At 47.7% G+C, this 15,234-nt stretch overlaps 1 protein-coding gene across 1 annotated transcript in view; it reads left to right on the forward strand.

Moving 5' to 3' along the window:
• Window positions 1-14,115: 14,115 nt before the first annotated feature.
• Window positions 14,116-15,234, forward strand: part of CFAP74 (cilia and flagella associated protein 74) — a 52,926-nt gene continuing 51,807 nt past the window's right edge. Inside the window, exon 1 of the mRNA XM_035019978.1 lies at window positions 14,116-14,210. Coding sequence (XP_034875869.1) covers window positions 14,144-14,210 — 67 coding nt within the window. The 5' untranslated portion in view covers window positions 14,116-14,143. The remainder of the gene's footprint in view (window positions 14,211-15,234) is intronic.

Below are 15,234 nucleotides of genomic sequence, written 5' to 3' on the forward strand. Positions count from 1 at the left end.
TTTTTAAATTTATTTGAGAGAGAGAAAGAGCGTGAGCAGGAGGGGCAGAGGGAGAGGGAGAAACAGTCTCAAGCAGACTCAGCATTGAGCACAGAGCCTGACATAGGGCTCGATCTCACGACCCTGAGATGTACCGTTCTTGTATGTATCTCCTTCATCCTCCCAAACACACATTCTCGTCAATCACTGTACCAACCACTGTTCTCCCGATTTATTATTGGTGAACACTGTATCAATGGGCTGCCACATACAACCCAGGATGGGGTACTCATGGCCAGCTGGGCAGTGAGTGATCTAATTACAAATCCCCCTCTTACCATCTACTGTCTAAGACCATTCCTGCTACCAACTGTTAATTTGTGTCCTCCGGTAAGCAGACTATGAAATGGCATTCAAAATACAAGAGATTTACTGGGGGCTCATGCCTATGAAAGATGGGGGTGGGGGTGAAGTGAAATTGGGCTGAGGAAACCCACAGACTGCAATACTGATCTGAAGCCTGTGGATGGACAGTGGGGAGAAGCAGAATTGGGCAGGGAGAACCTAACTCTAATGCAAATCTGACAAAGTTTTGGCCAACCCAAGGGAAGGGGGTGGAGGAACTCTGGAGCGGAGATTGTCCATTAGAGGAATCCTAGGGCTGGTGGGTATGATCCACCTAGAGCCCCTGCCATGCTCAATCATTGACCAGGAACTACCCCGAAAGATAACTCAGCTCAACTATGGCACTGCTGCACTCCTCTCGGCTAAATGCAAAACGTTTCTTGAAGGGAGATCAGAGCAGAGCTTCTCCACGGAAGCTGCAGCAGTTTTCAGAATAGTGACGTAGTATTCTAGCATCCTTCAAAAGTGATCAATGAGGATTTTATTTTTAATGAACTCATGGATGTTAACGTATTTGCTGTGCTTCAATCCACTGTATTTACTTTTTTTTTTTTTTTTTTTTTTTTTGATACTCAAATTGTCCTTACTTTGGCCAAGAGGAGCACCTCCACATTGGCTAGCAAGTCCTCTGACACAATGCTGGACTCATTGATAATTTCCTTGCTTTCTGTTGAGAAGAGGCTCCAAGATCATCTTGTGTGTTTTCTGCCTCAGATCTGAAATCAGTCATTTTTCTAAGAAGCTGTGGTTTCTTTTTGTAGGAATGGCAGCAGGGACAACGAGCTGGGAGCTAAGAGTGCTACTGAACTGGTGATTGTTTTTAGACCAGTGCAACCCAAGAGAAATGGGCACTTTTCATATCTCTGCTGTCTAATATGGCAGCAACTAGCCACACAGGGCTACGGAACACTTGAAATGTGGCTACTGCAACCAAGGAATGGAATTTTATTTTATTTATTTTTTAAATTTAATTTATTTCTTTAGGGTAGGCTCCACACCCAATCTGGGGCTTGAACTCACGACCCCAAGACCAAGAGTTGCATGCTCCACATCCTAAGCCAGCCAGGCACTCCAAGGAATGGAATTTTAAATTTTATTTAATTGATACATCTTTATTGTGGTAAAATATACATGGCATAAATTTTACCATCTTAACCATTTTTTAAAAAGGTGTTATTTATTTATTTGAGAGAGAGAAGGAGAGAGCACAAGCAGGGGGAGAGGCAGAGGGAGAAGCAGACTCCCCAGTGAGCAGGGAGCCTGATGCAGGGCTTGATCCCAGGACCCTGGGATCATGACCTGAGCCGAAGGCAGATGCTTAACCGACTGAGCCACCCAGGTGCCCCTCATTTTAACCATTTTTAAGTGTATAGTTCAGCAACATTACCTACATTCATGTTGTTTGCATCCATCACCACCACCCATCTCCAAAATCCCTCCATTTTCCCAAACTGAAACTGTCCCATTAAATACTAACTCCCCATTTCACACCCACCCCCAGCTCCTAGCAACCACCATTCCACTTTCTGTCTCTATGAATTTGACTACACTATGTATCTCGTATAAGTGAAATCAAACAATATTTGTTCTTTTGTGTCTGGCTTATTTCACTTAGCACAATGTCTTCAAGGTTCATGCATGCTGTAGTATGTGTCAGAATTTCATTCCTTTCTGAGGCTGGATAATATTCTATTGTATGTATAGATCACATTTTATTTACCCATTCTTGCATTGATGGACATTTGGGTTGTTTCCACCTTTTGTCTATTATGAATAATGCTGCTGCGAACACTGGTGTAAAAATACCTGTTCAAGTATTTAATTTTAATTAATTTTAAATTGAAATAGCCACATGCGTCCAGTGGCTACCATATTGGACAGTTCTAGACCTTTTCAGTGGACGGAGCTAAGAAATAAATTTTTTATTATTTATTTACTTATAGAGAGAGAGTGTGCGTGCAAGCAGGGGCAGAAGGGCAGAGGGAGAGGGAGAGAGAGAATTCTAAGCAGGCTCCACGTGCAGCACGGAGCTGGACCGGGGTTCAATCTCACAACCCTGAGATCATGACGAGCCGAAATCAAGAGTCCGAGGCTTAACCGACTGAGCCACCCAGGCACCCGAGAAATACATTTTTTTAAATTCTATTAATTCATACTAGTATTTCCCATTTACACCCAAGATTACGGTTTTAAACTTATTTTATATTTCTATCTCTTCTCTCAAGGTGAAAATGTTGGTTCCTAATATTACCATACTACGTATTTGCTATACCTCACTTCATGCAATTCCGGAAGGGCAATAGCAACATTTCTACTAAGACCAGGACTACGGCAAACAATTTGAGCTTTACAGCTCTTTTTGCCCTTACTAGTCAAGTACAATCAAATTGTTGGGTTTTAAAGTCACTTGAATTCTTTTCTGTAAGGTTAAGCCACCAACCTGACATGCAGTTGGGTTCGTTGCTTTCATTTTGTTTCCAATTTTTAGGAATGGATTTATTTTTGGCTCTGTATTCACACAGTTCCATAGCCAAAGGGACAAGCACATTTAGAGAAATCTAATTTCTCCATGCAACTCACCTTCCTGACCCTGGTTGGGAACTATTTTTATGTCACTTTTTAATGTAGGAAAATACACATGTATGTTCTTATTGCCTCTGCCCCTTCTTAGCAAGATACCATACACACTGTTCCACAACTTCTTTTTTCTTAACAATAGGTTTTGAAGATCACTCCAGGCAGAACATGGGAACAGTCCTCGTATCTTCAGAGCTGCTCCGCTGGACGGCTGTTCCTGGTGAACAAGGGGCTGTTTGCAGGCCTCTGCTAGCCTTCCCTTCTGTAGTGAAAGTGCATGGATGGTTAATAGGGAAAGGCCCAGAGAGGCAAAGCCGGTAAGGAAGAAGCCTGGTGTGCGGGTGGGGTGGGAGCGGAGAAGTACAACTTCTGTTAGAGAAGCTACCGTGGGCTCATACGGGCCCTTAGCTCTGCTCCTCCGGCCCAGCCTTCCGAGCGGGGAGAAGCCCCGCACGCCACCAGCGGTCGATGACCGCGGAGGTGCGTGCTGTCACCGGCTCACCGGCACGGTTCCCACCTTTGCGTGCTTTCCGCAAGGCTTGGTGGCTATCCCGAAGGATGGTCTGCCCAGCACAAGACCAAAGCACTTCCTGGACCTCCCGTGGCCCCAGGAGGCACGGGTCACAGCCAGCGCGGGGCCCGCAGGGCCGGCCACCTTGCAGGTCAGGCGCAGGCAGCGTGCGGGCAGGGGCTGCGCTCCGCAAGGGCACTCCCGTGTCCCCGCGTGGCCTGGTGCGAGGGGCCCGTCGTCACAGCCCCACGCGTGCGCGGCAAACTCACCCTCCGCGGCCAGGGAGGTCGCCTGATGGGAGGGGAGGGCAGGGGCTACGGAATAACGGCGACACCGGGCCCGGTGGGCAGGAAGGGGACGCCCCTCCAGCGCGGCCCTATCCTACAAACAGCAGTGCAAATCCCGACCTCGTGTGAGCACACCGACTTTTTCGCGCTGACGACCAATCTGAACTTGAGCCTGCTTGGGCCAAGCCCCCCGGCGGCGACCCCGCGCGCTGCCGCGCCCCCGAGCCCCGGGATGCCCTCCGCGCCCCTCTGCCCGGCCGCACTGCGCCTGCGCGGGGGCGCGCCGGACCGAACCATCGCCCGAGCAGGGGTGCGTGCGGCGCGCGGGCTCCCCGCCCCGTGGAGCCGCCCGTTGCCATGGAACCGCCCGCCGCCGACGCCGCCGTCGGGGAGCCCCCGGAGGAGCCCCGCGAGCCGCAGCGGCCCGCAGAGAGGTGGGTCCGTCCGCCCCGGAGCCCCCGGCCCGGCTCAGCGCGCTCCGCCCAGGTTCTGCCAGGCAGGCACCTGCTGCAGTGGGTCTCGCCCCCGGTGGGCTTCGGGGTCCCCGCCCTGGCGGCCGCCCCTCGGGGTCGTGCGCCGGCTCCGCACGCCGGCTGGGGGAGCCCGGCTGGTGGGCCCGTGGGAGGAAGGGCGCCCAAGTCCTCCCCAAGTCCTCCCACTGGGCTTTTCTTTCTTTTTTAAGTTTACTTTTTTGAAGATTTTATTTATCAGAGAGAGAGAGAACGAGCGGGGGGGGAGCAGAGGGAGAGAGAGAAGCAGGCTCCCCACTGGGCAGGGAGCCCAATGCGGGGCCGGGTCGCAGGACCCGGGACCGTGACCCGCGCGGAAGGCAGACGCTTAACCGCCTGAGCCACCCAAGCGCCCCCATTGGGTTTTTCAAGGGTTAACCCAGTTTGGGCAGTGGAGGGGCCGTGCTGTGTTTCGCCATCAGCTGCTACTCCTCTCCTCGCGGCCTTCGCTGAACACCTGCGCTGAGCCGGGTGCTGCGCCAGGTACTGAGCAGGCCCGCTCGGTCCGCCAGGCGCCAGGAGTTCCCGCACAGGTACGCCCTGCAGGGAGACGCGCGCGCATCCACGCACACAGCGCACAGGTTGGTTTAAGGGGAAAAAATAATAGAGAGAGAGAGAAAGCAAGAAAGAGAGAGAGCAAGAGAAAAGAACATCAGTAGCAACTACCCAAGTCAAGAAATAGAACCGTGTCAACACCGCAAAGGTCACCCCGCCCCTCCCTTGCGGCAGGCCAACCTCCTTCACCCCCAAGACCCGGGGCTGGCTGTGGTGATCCGAATTTCCTCGCTTTTCTTTAGGTGTACTACCTGTGTACGCATTCCTAAACAACATAGTTAAGCTTTGCTGGTTTTTAAACTTCGTATAAATGGAATAGTACTGTATATATTCTTTTTAATTTTTGAAACAACCCCAAGTTTACATAAAAGTTCCCAGTTCAGCACCAAAATCTTCTTTTCCTGAAGCATTTGGGAATAAATCGCTTACGTGATGCATTCTGACTGCGCCACACTGTGCAGGGACGTGACCGCAGGATGGCCATCAAAGACAGGACAGTCACATGGACGTGTCCCCACCACTGGTCCTCGGCCCCAGTTAAGCATGTTTTGGCAGGCGATCCCATAAAGTCGCAAAAGCAAAAGGACCCCGTCTGGGATCACGCATTGCACTCTGTGATCGTTGTGTTTCTTTTTTTTTATAATTTTTTTTAAAAGATATTATTTATTTATTTGAGAGAGAGAGAGCACATGAGACAGGGGAGGGTCAGAGGGAGAAGCAGACTCCCCGCCGAGCAGGGAGCCCGATGCGGGACTCGATCCCGGGACTCCAGGATCATGACCTGAGCCGAAGGCAGTCGCTTAACCAACTGAGCCACCCAGGCACCCAGTCGTTGTGTTTCTTTAATCTCCAGCCCCCAGCATTCCCCAGCCTGTCCTGGACTTTCATGACGGCACCTTTGATGTGGCTGCAGGCGGGTTTGTAGAAAGCTGTTCCGTGTGGGCTTGTCTGATGTTTCCCCAAGATGAGATCTGCGTTATGCGTCCTTGGCAGGAAAGTCACAGAATTTATGCACCACTCTCTGCTCCTTCCACCCTGTCAGGTGGCTCACGGTGGCCCATTTGTCACATTACCGCTGATGTTCGCCTTGATCGCTGAATTAAAGCGGTGTCTGCCACCGTCTGCACTGGGAAATTACTTTTTCCCTTTGCAATGTACACGTGTTTTGTCAGGAGACACTTTGAAGCTATGTGGCCGTGTCATCCCTCCGAGGCTGGAGCTGGGTGGCTCCCAGTGGACACCCCCACACACACCCTGCTTGGGCTCTGATGCCCTCCACAGGGCAGCCCTCCTCCTGCTCGGGCCTGACATCCAGCTCTGGGCCGCGACTCCCCCACGCTCCCCCCTCAGCAGTCAGGCCCCGACACCCCCGTCTGGGCCGCTGTGGACCCTGCTTCACCTGCCGCGTCTCGGCACCTACTCTGAAAGTGGAGGAAAGGGCAAGGGCAGTGTATGTGCTTTTGCACCTGCTTCCCTGTCAGTCACGTTGGTGCTCCCGCAGCACGACCCATGGTGGTGGATCGTTCGCGTTACCCCAGAGCCCTCCGGGGGAGGAATCCTGCGGCTGCTGCCGTCCTGCTGTGGGTTTCCGGACGTGCTGCCCTTCCGAGCACTGCCACTCTGGGGGGTCCCGTTATGTGTCCCGATGCCTGAGCATGTTACGCGTTGAATTGTGTTGCCTCAAGGAGAAAACATAATAGGCTGAGCCCTAATCCCCAGGATCTCAGAATGCGACCTCATTTGGAAATAGGGTCATTGGGGATGTCATTCGTTAAGATGAGGTCATATGACAGGTGTCTTTATTTGGACGTAGATGTGTGCACAGGGAGAACATCATATGAAGGTTGGAGCTAGCCTGCCACAAGCCAGGGGACTGTTGGAACCTTGGAGGGAGGCCTGGAACATCCTCTAGCCCCGCACTTCAGGGGGAGCATGGCCCTGCCACCACCTCGATGGCAGATCCCCAGCCTCCGGAAGTGTGAGAGAATAACTTTCTGTTGCCCTGAGACACCCAGTGTGTCGCATTGGCGGTGGTAACCCCAGGACGCTACCACAGCATCTAAGAGCGTCCATAGGACGCACACCCAGGAGCGGAACCGCGGAGTCAGAGAGAACGGGAGGCAGAATAATGCCCCCCAGAGGTGTCCATGACCTAATCCTCGGAACTCGGGGATATGTTAGAAGATGTGGCAGGGGAATTCAGGTTGTTAGCTGGGGGTTTGAGCTGGGGAGATGATCCTGGATTATCCAGGTGTGCCCAGTGCAACCACAGGGTCCTCAGAAGTGGAACCAGGAGGCCGGAGAGAGAGTCAGAGAGCCCCAGGATAGGACGGTAGCTCACACTGCTGGATTTGACGGTGGTAGAATGGGGCCTTGAGCCAAAGAGTGTGGGTGACCTCCAGAAAGGAATGCGGCCCTGCACACACCTGGATTTTAACCCAGTGAGACTCATTTCAGAATCTGACCATCGGAATCATAAGGTAATAAATCTGCTAAGTCACTGGGTTTGCGGTCACTTGTTACAGCAGTAATGGGAAAGTAATACAGAGGTGTATACGTTTTAACTTTACTTTTTTAAAAAAAGATTTTATTTATTTATTTGGGGGGCAGACTCCCTGTTGAGCAGGTCAATCCCAGGACCCCGGGATCATGACCTGAGCCGAAGGCAGACGCTTCACCGACTGAGCCCCCCAGGTGCCCCCAAGTTTGTGGTTTTAATTTGCATTTCTCTAATTACAAATGAGGTTGGGCAATTTTTGTTTATTACCAACAAATCATTTCTCATCCAAAGCAGGAGCCCGGTTAAGACTTAAAGGGAGCACCATCAATACCGCCGGGAGAGCAGGCGTGACTTGGGGCCCACGGACACCCCGGGCGCGTGGCTGCCGCACTTACTGCCGTGGGGTAGTTCTGTGGTGTGAAGTGCGCGGGAGTCTCGCTGCTTTGCCACAAGGCTGCCCACCTTTGTTGGTTCGTGGGTAGTCCTTACGTGGTCGGGACGGCAGCCCTGTTGGGTAACGTGTCGAAAGTCTTCTGGTTTGTAACTTTAACTCTCCCTCGGGCGTCCTCTGAACAAAAGTTTTTAATTTAAACGTACGTGACCGTCTGCTGGCTTTTCGTCTCGTGGCTGATGTTTTCAGTGTCCTGCGTGGGAAACCCTGACGCCGTGAAGCTGCCCACCCCCCACCATCCACTGCAGCCAAGTTTCGCTCTTCCCGAGGGACCGAGTCCCTGCAGGAAGGCCCAGTTCCTCAGCCCGTGACTGAGGTGTCCACCCTTGCCAGCTGGTGACACACACACACACGCGTGCTCACACACACACGCACACACGCACTCCTGCTGGATTTGGGGGGGTTAGTGAATCTGCAGAGCAATTTGGAGAGAATTGGCGTCTTGACAGCACTGAGTCTCCAGTACTTGAGCCTTTATTTGTTTATATTAGCTGTATTCTTTTTTTGCACGTTTACCGTGGAAACGTGCGATCTCAGAAAGGTAGAGAAGGTGGTGACGGGGTCTCGCAGGTACCGTGTGGCCCACCTGCTGCTCCTCGCTTGCGGGTTCTGGTTGATGCAGTTTAAAGAAAAGCCCAGGTGTGATGTTTTTACCTGTAACTACAGCTCTAACAGGTGAAGACTCACTTTTAGCATAACTGCGAAATCATTATCAACCCCAACAAAATTAACATGAATTTCTTAATAAAATCTAATACCAATCTGGGTTCATTTTCCCACATCATCTCAAAAATGTCTTCTACGGTTGCTCCCTTGAATCAGGGTCCAAACAGGACCCCACACCGCAGGTGGCTGACTTGTTTCTTAAGGCCCTTCTGGTTTAAAGCAGCCTCCCCATCCCTCTTCTCTGCCGTGACATCCATTTGTTGAAGTTTCTGGATCATTTGTTCCATTTATGTATATTGAGGCCTCCTTTAATGTCCCCCAGGGAGGCTCCAGCATTTTCTCCGGAGAGGTTCTGCACATCTTTGGTTGTCTGTTCTTACGTACTTCAGATTTATTGACATGACTGTAAATACACGGCATCTCTTCCAAATCTCATTTTCCCATCTGTTCTGATAAATGGGAATACATTTGGTTTTTATGACTGAACTTAATATCTAGCGACATTACTAAATCGTCTCAATAACTGTGGATATCTGTGTGCCCATTTGGATTTTCTACACACACAGTCATGTGATCTGAAAATATTTCCACTTCTGAGCACCTTTTGTTCCTTTTAGCGGGTTCTGGCTGGGAGCCCCGGGCAGCTCTGAGTGGAAGCGAACATCCTTGTTTTGTTCTCAGTCCTGCAGGCACGCTTTTCATGGTTAGGAGGACACATGACGCTTCCTGCAAACAGCCTTTCCACATTAACGAAGTCCGTGTCTAGTAGAAGATTGCGAAGTCTTTTTAAAAAGCCTGAGTAGGATATTGAATTTTATCAATACTTTTTCCCACAATTGATCGAGTTGATCACATAATTCCCTTCCTTTGGTCTGTCACCGTGGTGAATTAAGCTGATTTCTAATGCTAAACCAGCCCAGGGGGTCCTGAGGTTTCACCCACGTGCCACTGCGGGATTTGGGCTGGGGATGCTTCACCCTGCATTGGCATGAGCCATGCGAGCCGCGAGTCTCTCTCCACTTGCTCTGTCCAGCTTTGGTGACAAAGGTGACGTGAGCTCAGGAAATACGTCAGGGAGCTGGCCTTCTGCTCCTGCTTCCTGCACCTCCCGGGTTTCCCGGAACTCGGCAGGGAAGCCTCTTCGCCCCGAGCTCCCATTGCAGGAATGTCTCTGACTGTCCATTGAGTTTCTTTTATGCTTAGGGGATTCTTTAAGTTTTTTCTTTTCTTCAAACAATGTTGATTAGTAACATTTTTCTAGTAACTTGTCCATTGTCTAAATTTTCACATTTATTGGCATAAAGTTGTTGATTGACTTTTTCACTTTTTATTTTTTTTATTTATTTATTTTTAAAGATTTTATTTATTTGAGACAGAGAATGAGAGAGAGCATGAGAGGGTCAGAGGGAGAAGCAGACTCCCCGCCGAGCAGGGAGCCCGATGCGGGACTCGATCCCGGGACTCCAGGATCATGACCTGAGCCGAAGGCAGTCGCTTAACCAACTGAGCCACCCAGGCGCCCTGACTTTTTCACTTTTTAATGTTTCATGAGATATTTGTCAGTTTTAGAAATCTTTTAAAAATACAAGCTTCTGGTTTTCAGGAGCCTCTCTCTCACGTTTGTTTTTGTTGCATGAATTTCTAATCTTTTTAATCTTCTGTCTTCCACTTTCTTTGGGTTTCTTTCGCAGTTCTTTGTGTAACTGCTTGAACTGGGTTGTTGAGCACGTTTGCAGCTGATAGGCGCAGTCAGGGCCGCAAGTCGGCTGGGCTCTAGCTGCCCAGCAGGTTGTCAGGTGCTCTGGTCATTATAACTCAGTTCCAAGTATTGTATCATTTCCACCATGGCTTTTCCTTTGACCCATGGGTTATTTAGAAGTATGTTTCTTAGGGGCACCTGGGTGGCTCGCTCAGTTAAAGCTGCGACTGTTGATTTCGGCTGAAGTCATGATCTCAGGGTCACGGGATCAAGCCCCGAGTTGGGCTCCATGCTCAGCAGGGAGTCTGCCTGGGATTCTCTCTCTCTCTCCCTCTGTCCCTCCCCCTGCCTATACCCTCACTCTGTCTCTAAAATAAATAAATCTTTTTTTTAAAAAAGTATATTTCTTAGTAGTTCTCAAAAAGTAGTTCTCTATTACTGATTTGGGCTGATGGCTTTTGGTCAGAGAACAAGCTTTTTAGCATTGTTTTTACTGAGGAATAACTGACATACAATATTGTGTTCATTTCAGGTGGACACCATAGTGATTTGATATTTATCTACCTTATGAAATTGTTACCATGATAAGTCCTGTCACCATCTGTCACCATACAAAGTCATCAGGACATAATTGACTATGTTCCCTACTCTGTACAAAGCTGTGTACCATTCCAGTCCTTTGAAATTCATGGAGACCTGCTTTGGGCCAAGAGATGGCTTCTGTAAATGTTCTGTGTTTGCTTTTAGGGAGCACTGAAAATTCTGTAGCTGTCGTGTTCCAGATATGTTTGTCCGTTCCTTTTGTTAATGATGTTGTCCAAATGTGTGTTGTTGATGACTTATTTTATCTGGTTTTGTTATCAGTTCCTGAGAGAGGTGTGTTAAAATTTCCCATGAGAGTCTGTATTTTGACCTTTTCCTTGTTCTGTCCATCTTTGCTTTGGTTACTTTGTGACTATGTTAGTGAATGCACGTGGATTTAAAATTGTTGCATCTTCCTGGGCAGCTGAACGTCTGGTTAGGAGGCTCTTTATTGCTGTTGCCCCTTTTTGCCTCAAGTGTTTTGTGTGTTTCTAGATAACTCCACCAGCTTCCTATTTACAGTTTCTACCCAGTGCATCTTTTTCTGACTTTTAAAATGCAGCGCTTCCATACAGTTAGATTTTTTGGTTGTTGTTATTGGTCTTTTCATCCCATTTAAAAAGAGACTTTTTTTTTTTTAACCTTGGCCATTTAAACCATTTATATTCTTGCCTTCACTTAGATTTTGACCCGAAGATTTCGTATTTTCTAGTCAATTCTTCAAGGTTCTTAAGGCAATTAAAAACAATTTAACCAGCATTTCTGCTTATTTTTAGTGTGATGGCTGGCACACTGGACAGCCACACTGCCAAAACCAGAGATGAAGTTCCAGCTGCTTCCTAAGCATGTTTTAGCAAATCTCTGTTTTTTATTCTACTTCACCCCCCCCCCCCCCTTCAGAGACACCCAGTTCTGGGGCCTTTCATTGGCTGATGCTACACCAAGGGGTTTCGTGGTCCAAGTTTCTCTCCTGGAGGGTCAGTCCGCGCCTCCGCCTGCCGGGGCCATATCATCTCACACTTCCCAGCTTCTGTTTTGTTTGAACTATGTCTTCTCCTGTCTGCCTTGTCCTTACAGATTCATGTGTTGGAAGAACTGAATCCTTCTGCTGTTGTTTTAGTGAGAATTTAAGAGGGATCAGAGGCCACCTGCTGGAACTACCATTATTAACTGGACATTGAAAGTGTGGGTGGTTTAGGGGCACCTGGCTGGCTCAGTCAGTGGAGCGGTGACTCTTTTTTCTTTCTTTCTTTCTTTCTTCCTTTTTTTTTTTTTTTTTTTTTTTTTAGAGAGAGAGGGGGGTGGGGAGGGGCAGAGAGAGAGAATCTTAAGCTGACTCCATGCCCAGTGCAGAGCCGGACATGGGGCTTGATCTCACAACTATGAGATCATGACCTGAGCCAAAATCAAGAACCCGAGGCTTAACCAACTGCACCACCCAGCTCCCCCGTGACTCTTGACCTCTGGGTTGTGAATTCAAGCCCCATGTTGGGTGTAGAGATTACTTAAAAATAAAATCTTAAAAAAAAAAAATATGTGGTTTAATGTAGTTGTTTTAAATGAAACTGTGATGTTCCACCTCTTATCAGACAGTCATTCATTGGGGGGGGTCAATTAAACTACATCATCATGAGCACATGGAGTTCATGGGCACAAAGCAGAACAGATTCGACCACTTTATGAATATCTTCTGAAAGCTCTGCCATTCACGGACCAGCAAGTTAATAGACTTTTTCAAGTAGGAGGAACATTGTTGGCATTTTACAAGATGCCTTAAAATTCTGTCTCTCAGAATTGTAACGCATGATTGTTTCTTTGTAGCATTTTAAAAGAATTACTAGCATTGACTTATTAATGATTTATCCAGGAAACATTATTAGGCTTTGAAAATATTTTTCAGGGAATTATTCTGAAGTAATTGTTAAATCAAGCAATGAAAAACAAATTCATCTACAATTTTAGCATCTCCTACATACTATCAACATTCCATACTAAGTTCTACACAGAAAAGCTCCTAACATTCCCAAAATGATAACCAAAGTGTAATGAATATTCTGAAATTTCTTAAGAATTGCTTTTGAGGGGTTCCTGGGTGGCTCAGTCAGTTAAGCATCTGCCTTCCGCTCAGGTCATGATCCCACAGCCCTGGGATTGAGTCCCACATCGGGCTCCCCGCTAAGCGGAGAGTCTGCTTCTCTTTCTCCCTCTGCCCCTCTCCCTGCTCATGCTCTCTGTCTCTCAAATAAATAAATAAAATCTTAAAAAAAAAAAAAGAATTGCCTTGAACTGTACTGTAACATACATCACATTCTATACCACGCACACATCTTAAATATTCACTGGGATGAGTTTGGTAATTATATACACCTATGTAACCACCTCTCCAAACAAGCCCTAGAACATCCCCCACCCACTGTGTTCCTCATGCCCCCGCCCCATTCCCTGCCTTTAACCCAGAAACCGCTATCACTGACGATTAGTTTTGCCTGCATTTGGGTTTCCTCGTTCTCTTTTGTGTCTGGCTTCCTGCACCTGACATAATGTTTCTGAGATCCATCTACATGTTTGTGTGGATCAGCTTCATTCTGTCTTGTTACTGAGCAGTGTTCCATTCTCACACTGATGGACACTTATGTTGTTTCCAGTTGGGGGCTCTATGAGTAAGGTTGCTATAAACATTCATGTACAAGATTTTTTTTAAGGACATATTTTTGTTTCTCTTGGGCACATACCTCAGGTAGGATTTCTGGGTCCCACGGTAAGTCTATGTCAATAACATTTAGTGTTATGACTTAATATTTGTGTTTTTGATTTTAGGCATTCTCATAGGTATGCAGCCGTATCTCATTGTGGTTCTACTTCACACTTCCCCCGTGACTAATGCTGCTGCATGCAGTTTCACAAGCTTATTGGCCATTTGTGTATCTTCCCTTACCATGTCTGTCCTAAAATTTCTGTGCCTTTTCAGTTGGAGTTTGGACTTTATTTTTTTTTTTAAGATTTTATTTGACAGAGAGAGAGAGACAGCGAGAGAGGGAACACAGGCAGGGGGAGTGGGAGAGGGAGAAGCAGGCTTCCCACGGAGCGGGGAGCCCGATGTGGGACTCGATCCCAGGACCCTGGGATCATGACCTGAGCCGAAGGCAGTCGCTTAACGACTGAGCCACCCAGGCGCCCCGGAGTTTGGACTTTATATTGTTGATATTTAGGGGCTCTTTATATATTCTGGATGTAAGACTTGTCAGGTTTATGTGCTGCAAATGATTTTTCCTAAGCTGTGGCTTTTCCATTTTCTTAATGTCTTTTTACAAGAGAAATTATTAATTCTTATGAAATCCAATATTTATGTTTTTTTTTAAACTGTGACCTTATTCATCTATATCTGTAATAATTTTTTTTGTAGATAATTTCTGCTTCCCACGATGGAAGAAGATGCTAGCCTATTTCCTAAGAAGGAGCTTTTGGACAATGTCCCGCTTGTGGAAAATGGTAATAAGGTCTTTTCACAAATAATAGGTGTTTCAGCAACAATGAAGATAAATGATGTGCTTCATAGTTTCCCTTAATTCCTTTTCTTCAGAAAGACTACATATTTTAAGCTTACATTTTTTTCCTCAAAGAGGAAGCTTATATTTTTCTGTCTTCAGTTGAAAGAAAGATAAATTATGGCTGAGAATCTTGAAAGTAGCAGAACACAGTTTTCTAGTTCTAACATCTTTATTGAGAAATATGATGCCATTTTTATCCCAATCCTTTGAATATGACCTATTTTTGTTTTCTTTCCCTGAAAGCTGTTAGATTAAAAAAAATCACTGATAATCTCAAATTTTTCTAAGATATGCTTTGATTTGGGCTAGTGCTGGGCATCAGGCAGGACAGTCCAACCTGGACTAATTTCCTTGGTCCTCCATTTAACCCCAGCATGGCTCCTTTCTCAGTACTGAAGTGAGGTTTAATGAGGCATGGTGATGTGAGGTGAGGTTAGGTGAGGTATTGTGAGGTGAGGCAAGGTGACGTGATATGAGGTGAGGTGGGGTGAGGTGATCAAGTGAGATGTGTTGAGGTGTGATGTGGTGAGATGAGTGAGGTGTGGTGAAGTATAGTGAGATGAGGTGAGATGAGTTATGGCATTGTGAGGTGTGATGAAGTGAGGAGTGATGAGGAGAGCTGATGTGAGGTGTGGTGAGGTTAGTGAGGTGAGGTGAGAGGATGAGGTGTGGTATGGCATGGTATGGTGATGTGAGCTGAGGTGAGATATGGTGTGGTGAGTTGAGCGGGGTTGAAGTGAGGTGACCTGAGGTGACATGAGGTGCAGTATGGTTTGTGGTATTGTGAGGGTTGGTGATGTTTGGTGAGGTGAAGTGAGGTGTGGTGAGGTGAGGTTTGGTGAGGTGAGGTGAGGTGTAGAGTGTGGTATGGTGATGTGAGGTGAGGTTTGGTGAGGTGAGATGTGGTAAGGTGAGGTGTAGTGTGGTGTGGTTTACAGTGTTGTGAGGTGTAGTGAGGTTTGGTG

Source organism: Mirounga leonina, unplaced genomic scaffold (assembly GCF_011800145.1).
Source record: "Mirounga leonina isolate KUSES-001 unplaced genomic scaffold, KU_Mleo_1.0 Mir_173, whole genome shotgun sequence".
NCBI classification, from domain to species: domain Eukaryota; kingdom Metazoa; phylum Chordata; class Mammalia; order Carnivora; family Phocidae; genus Mirounga; species Mirounga leonina.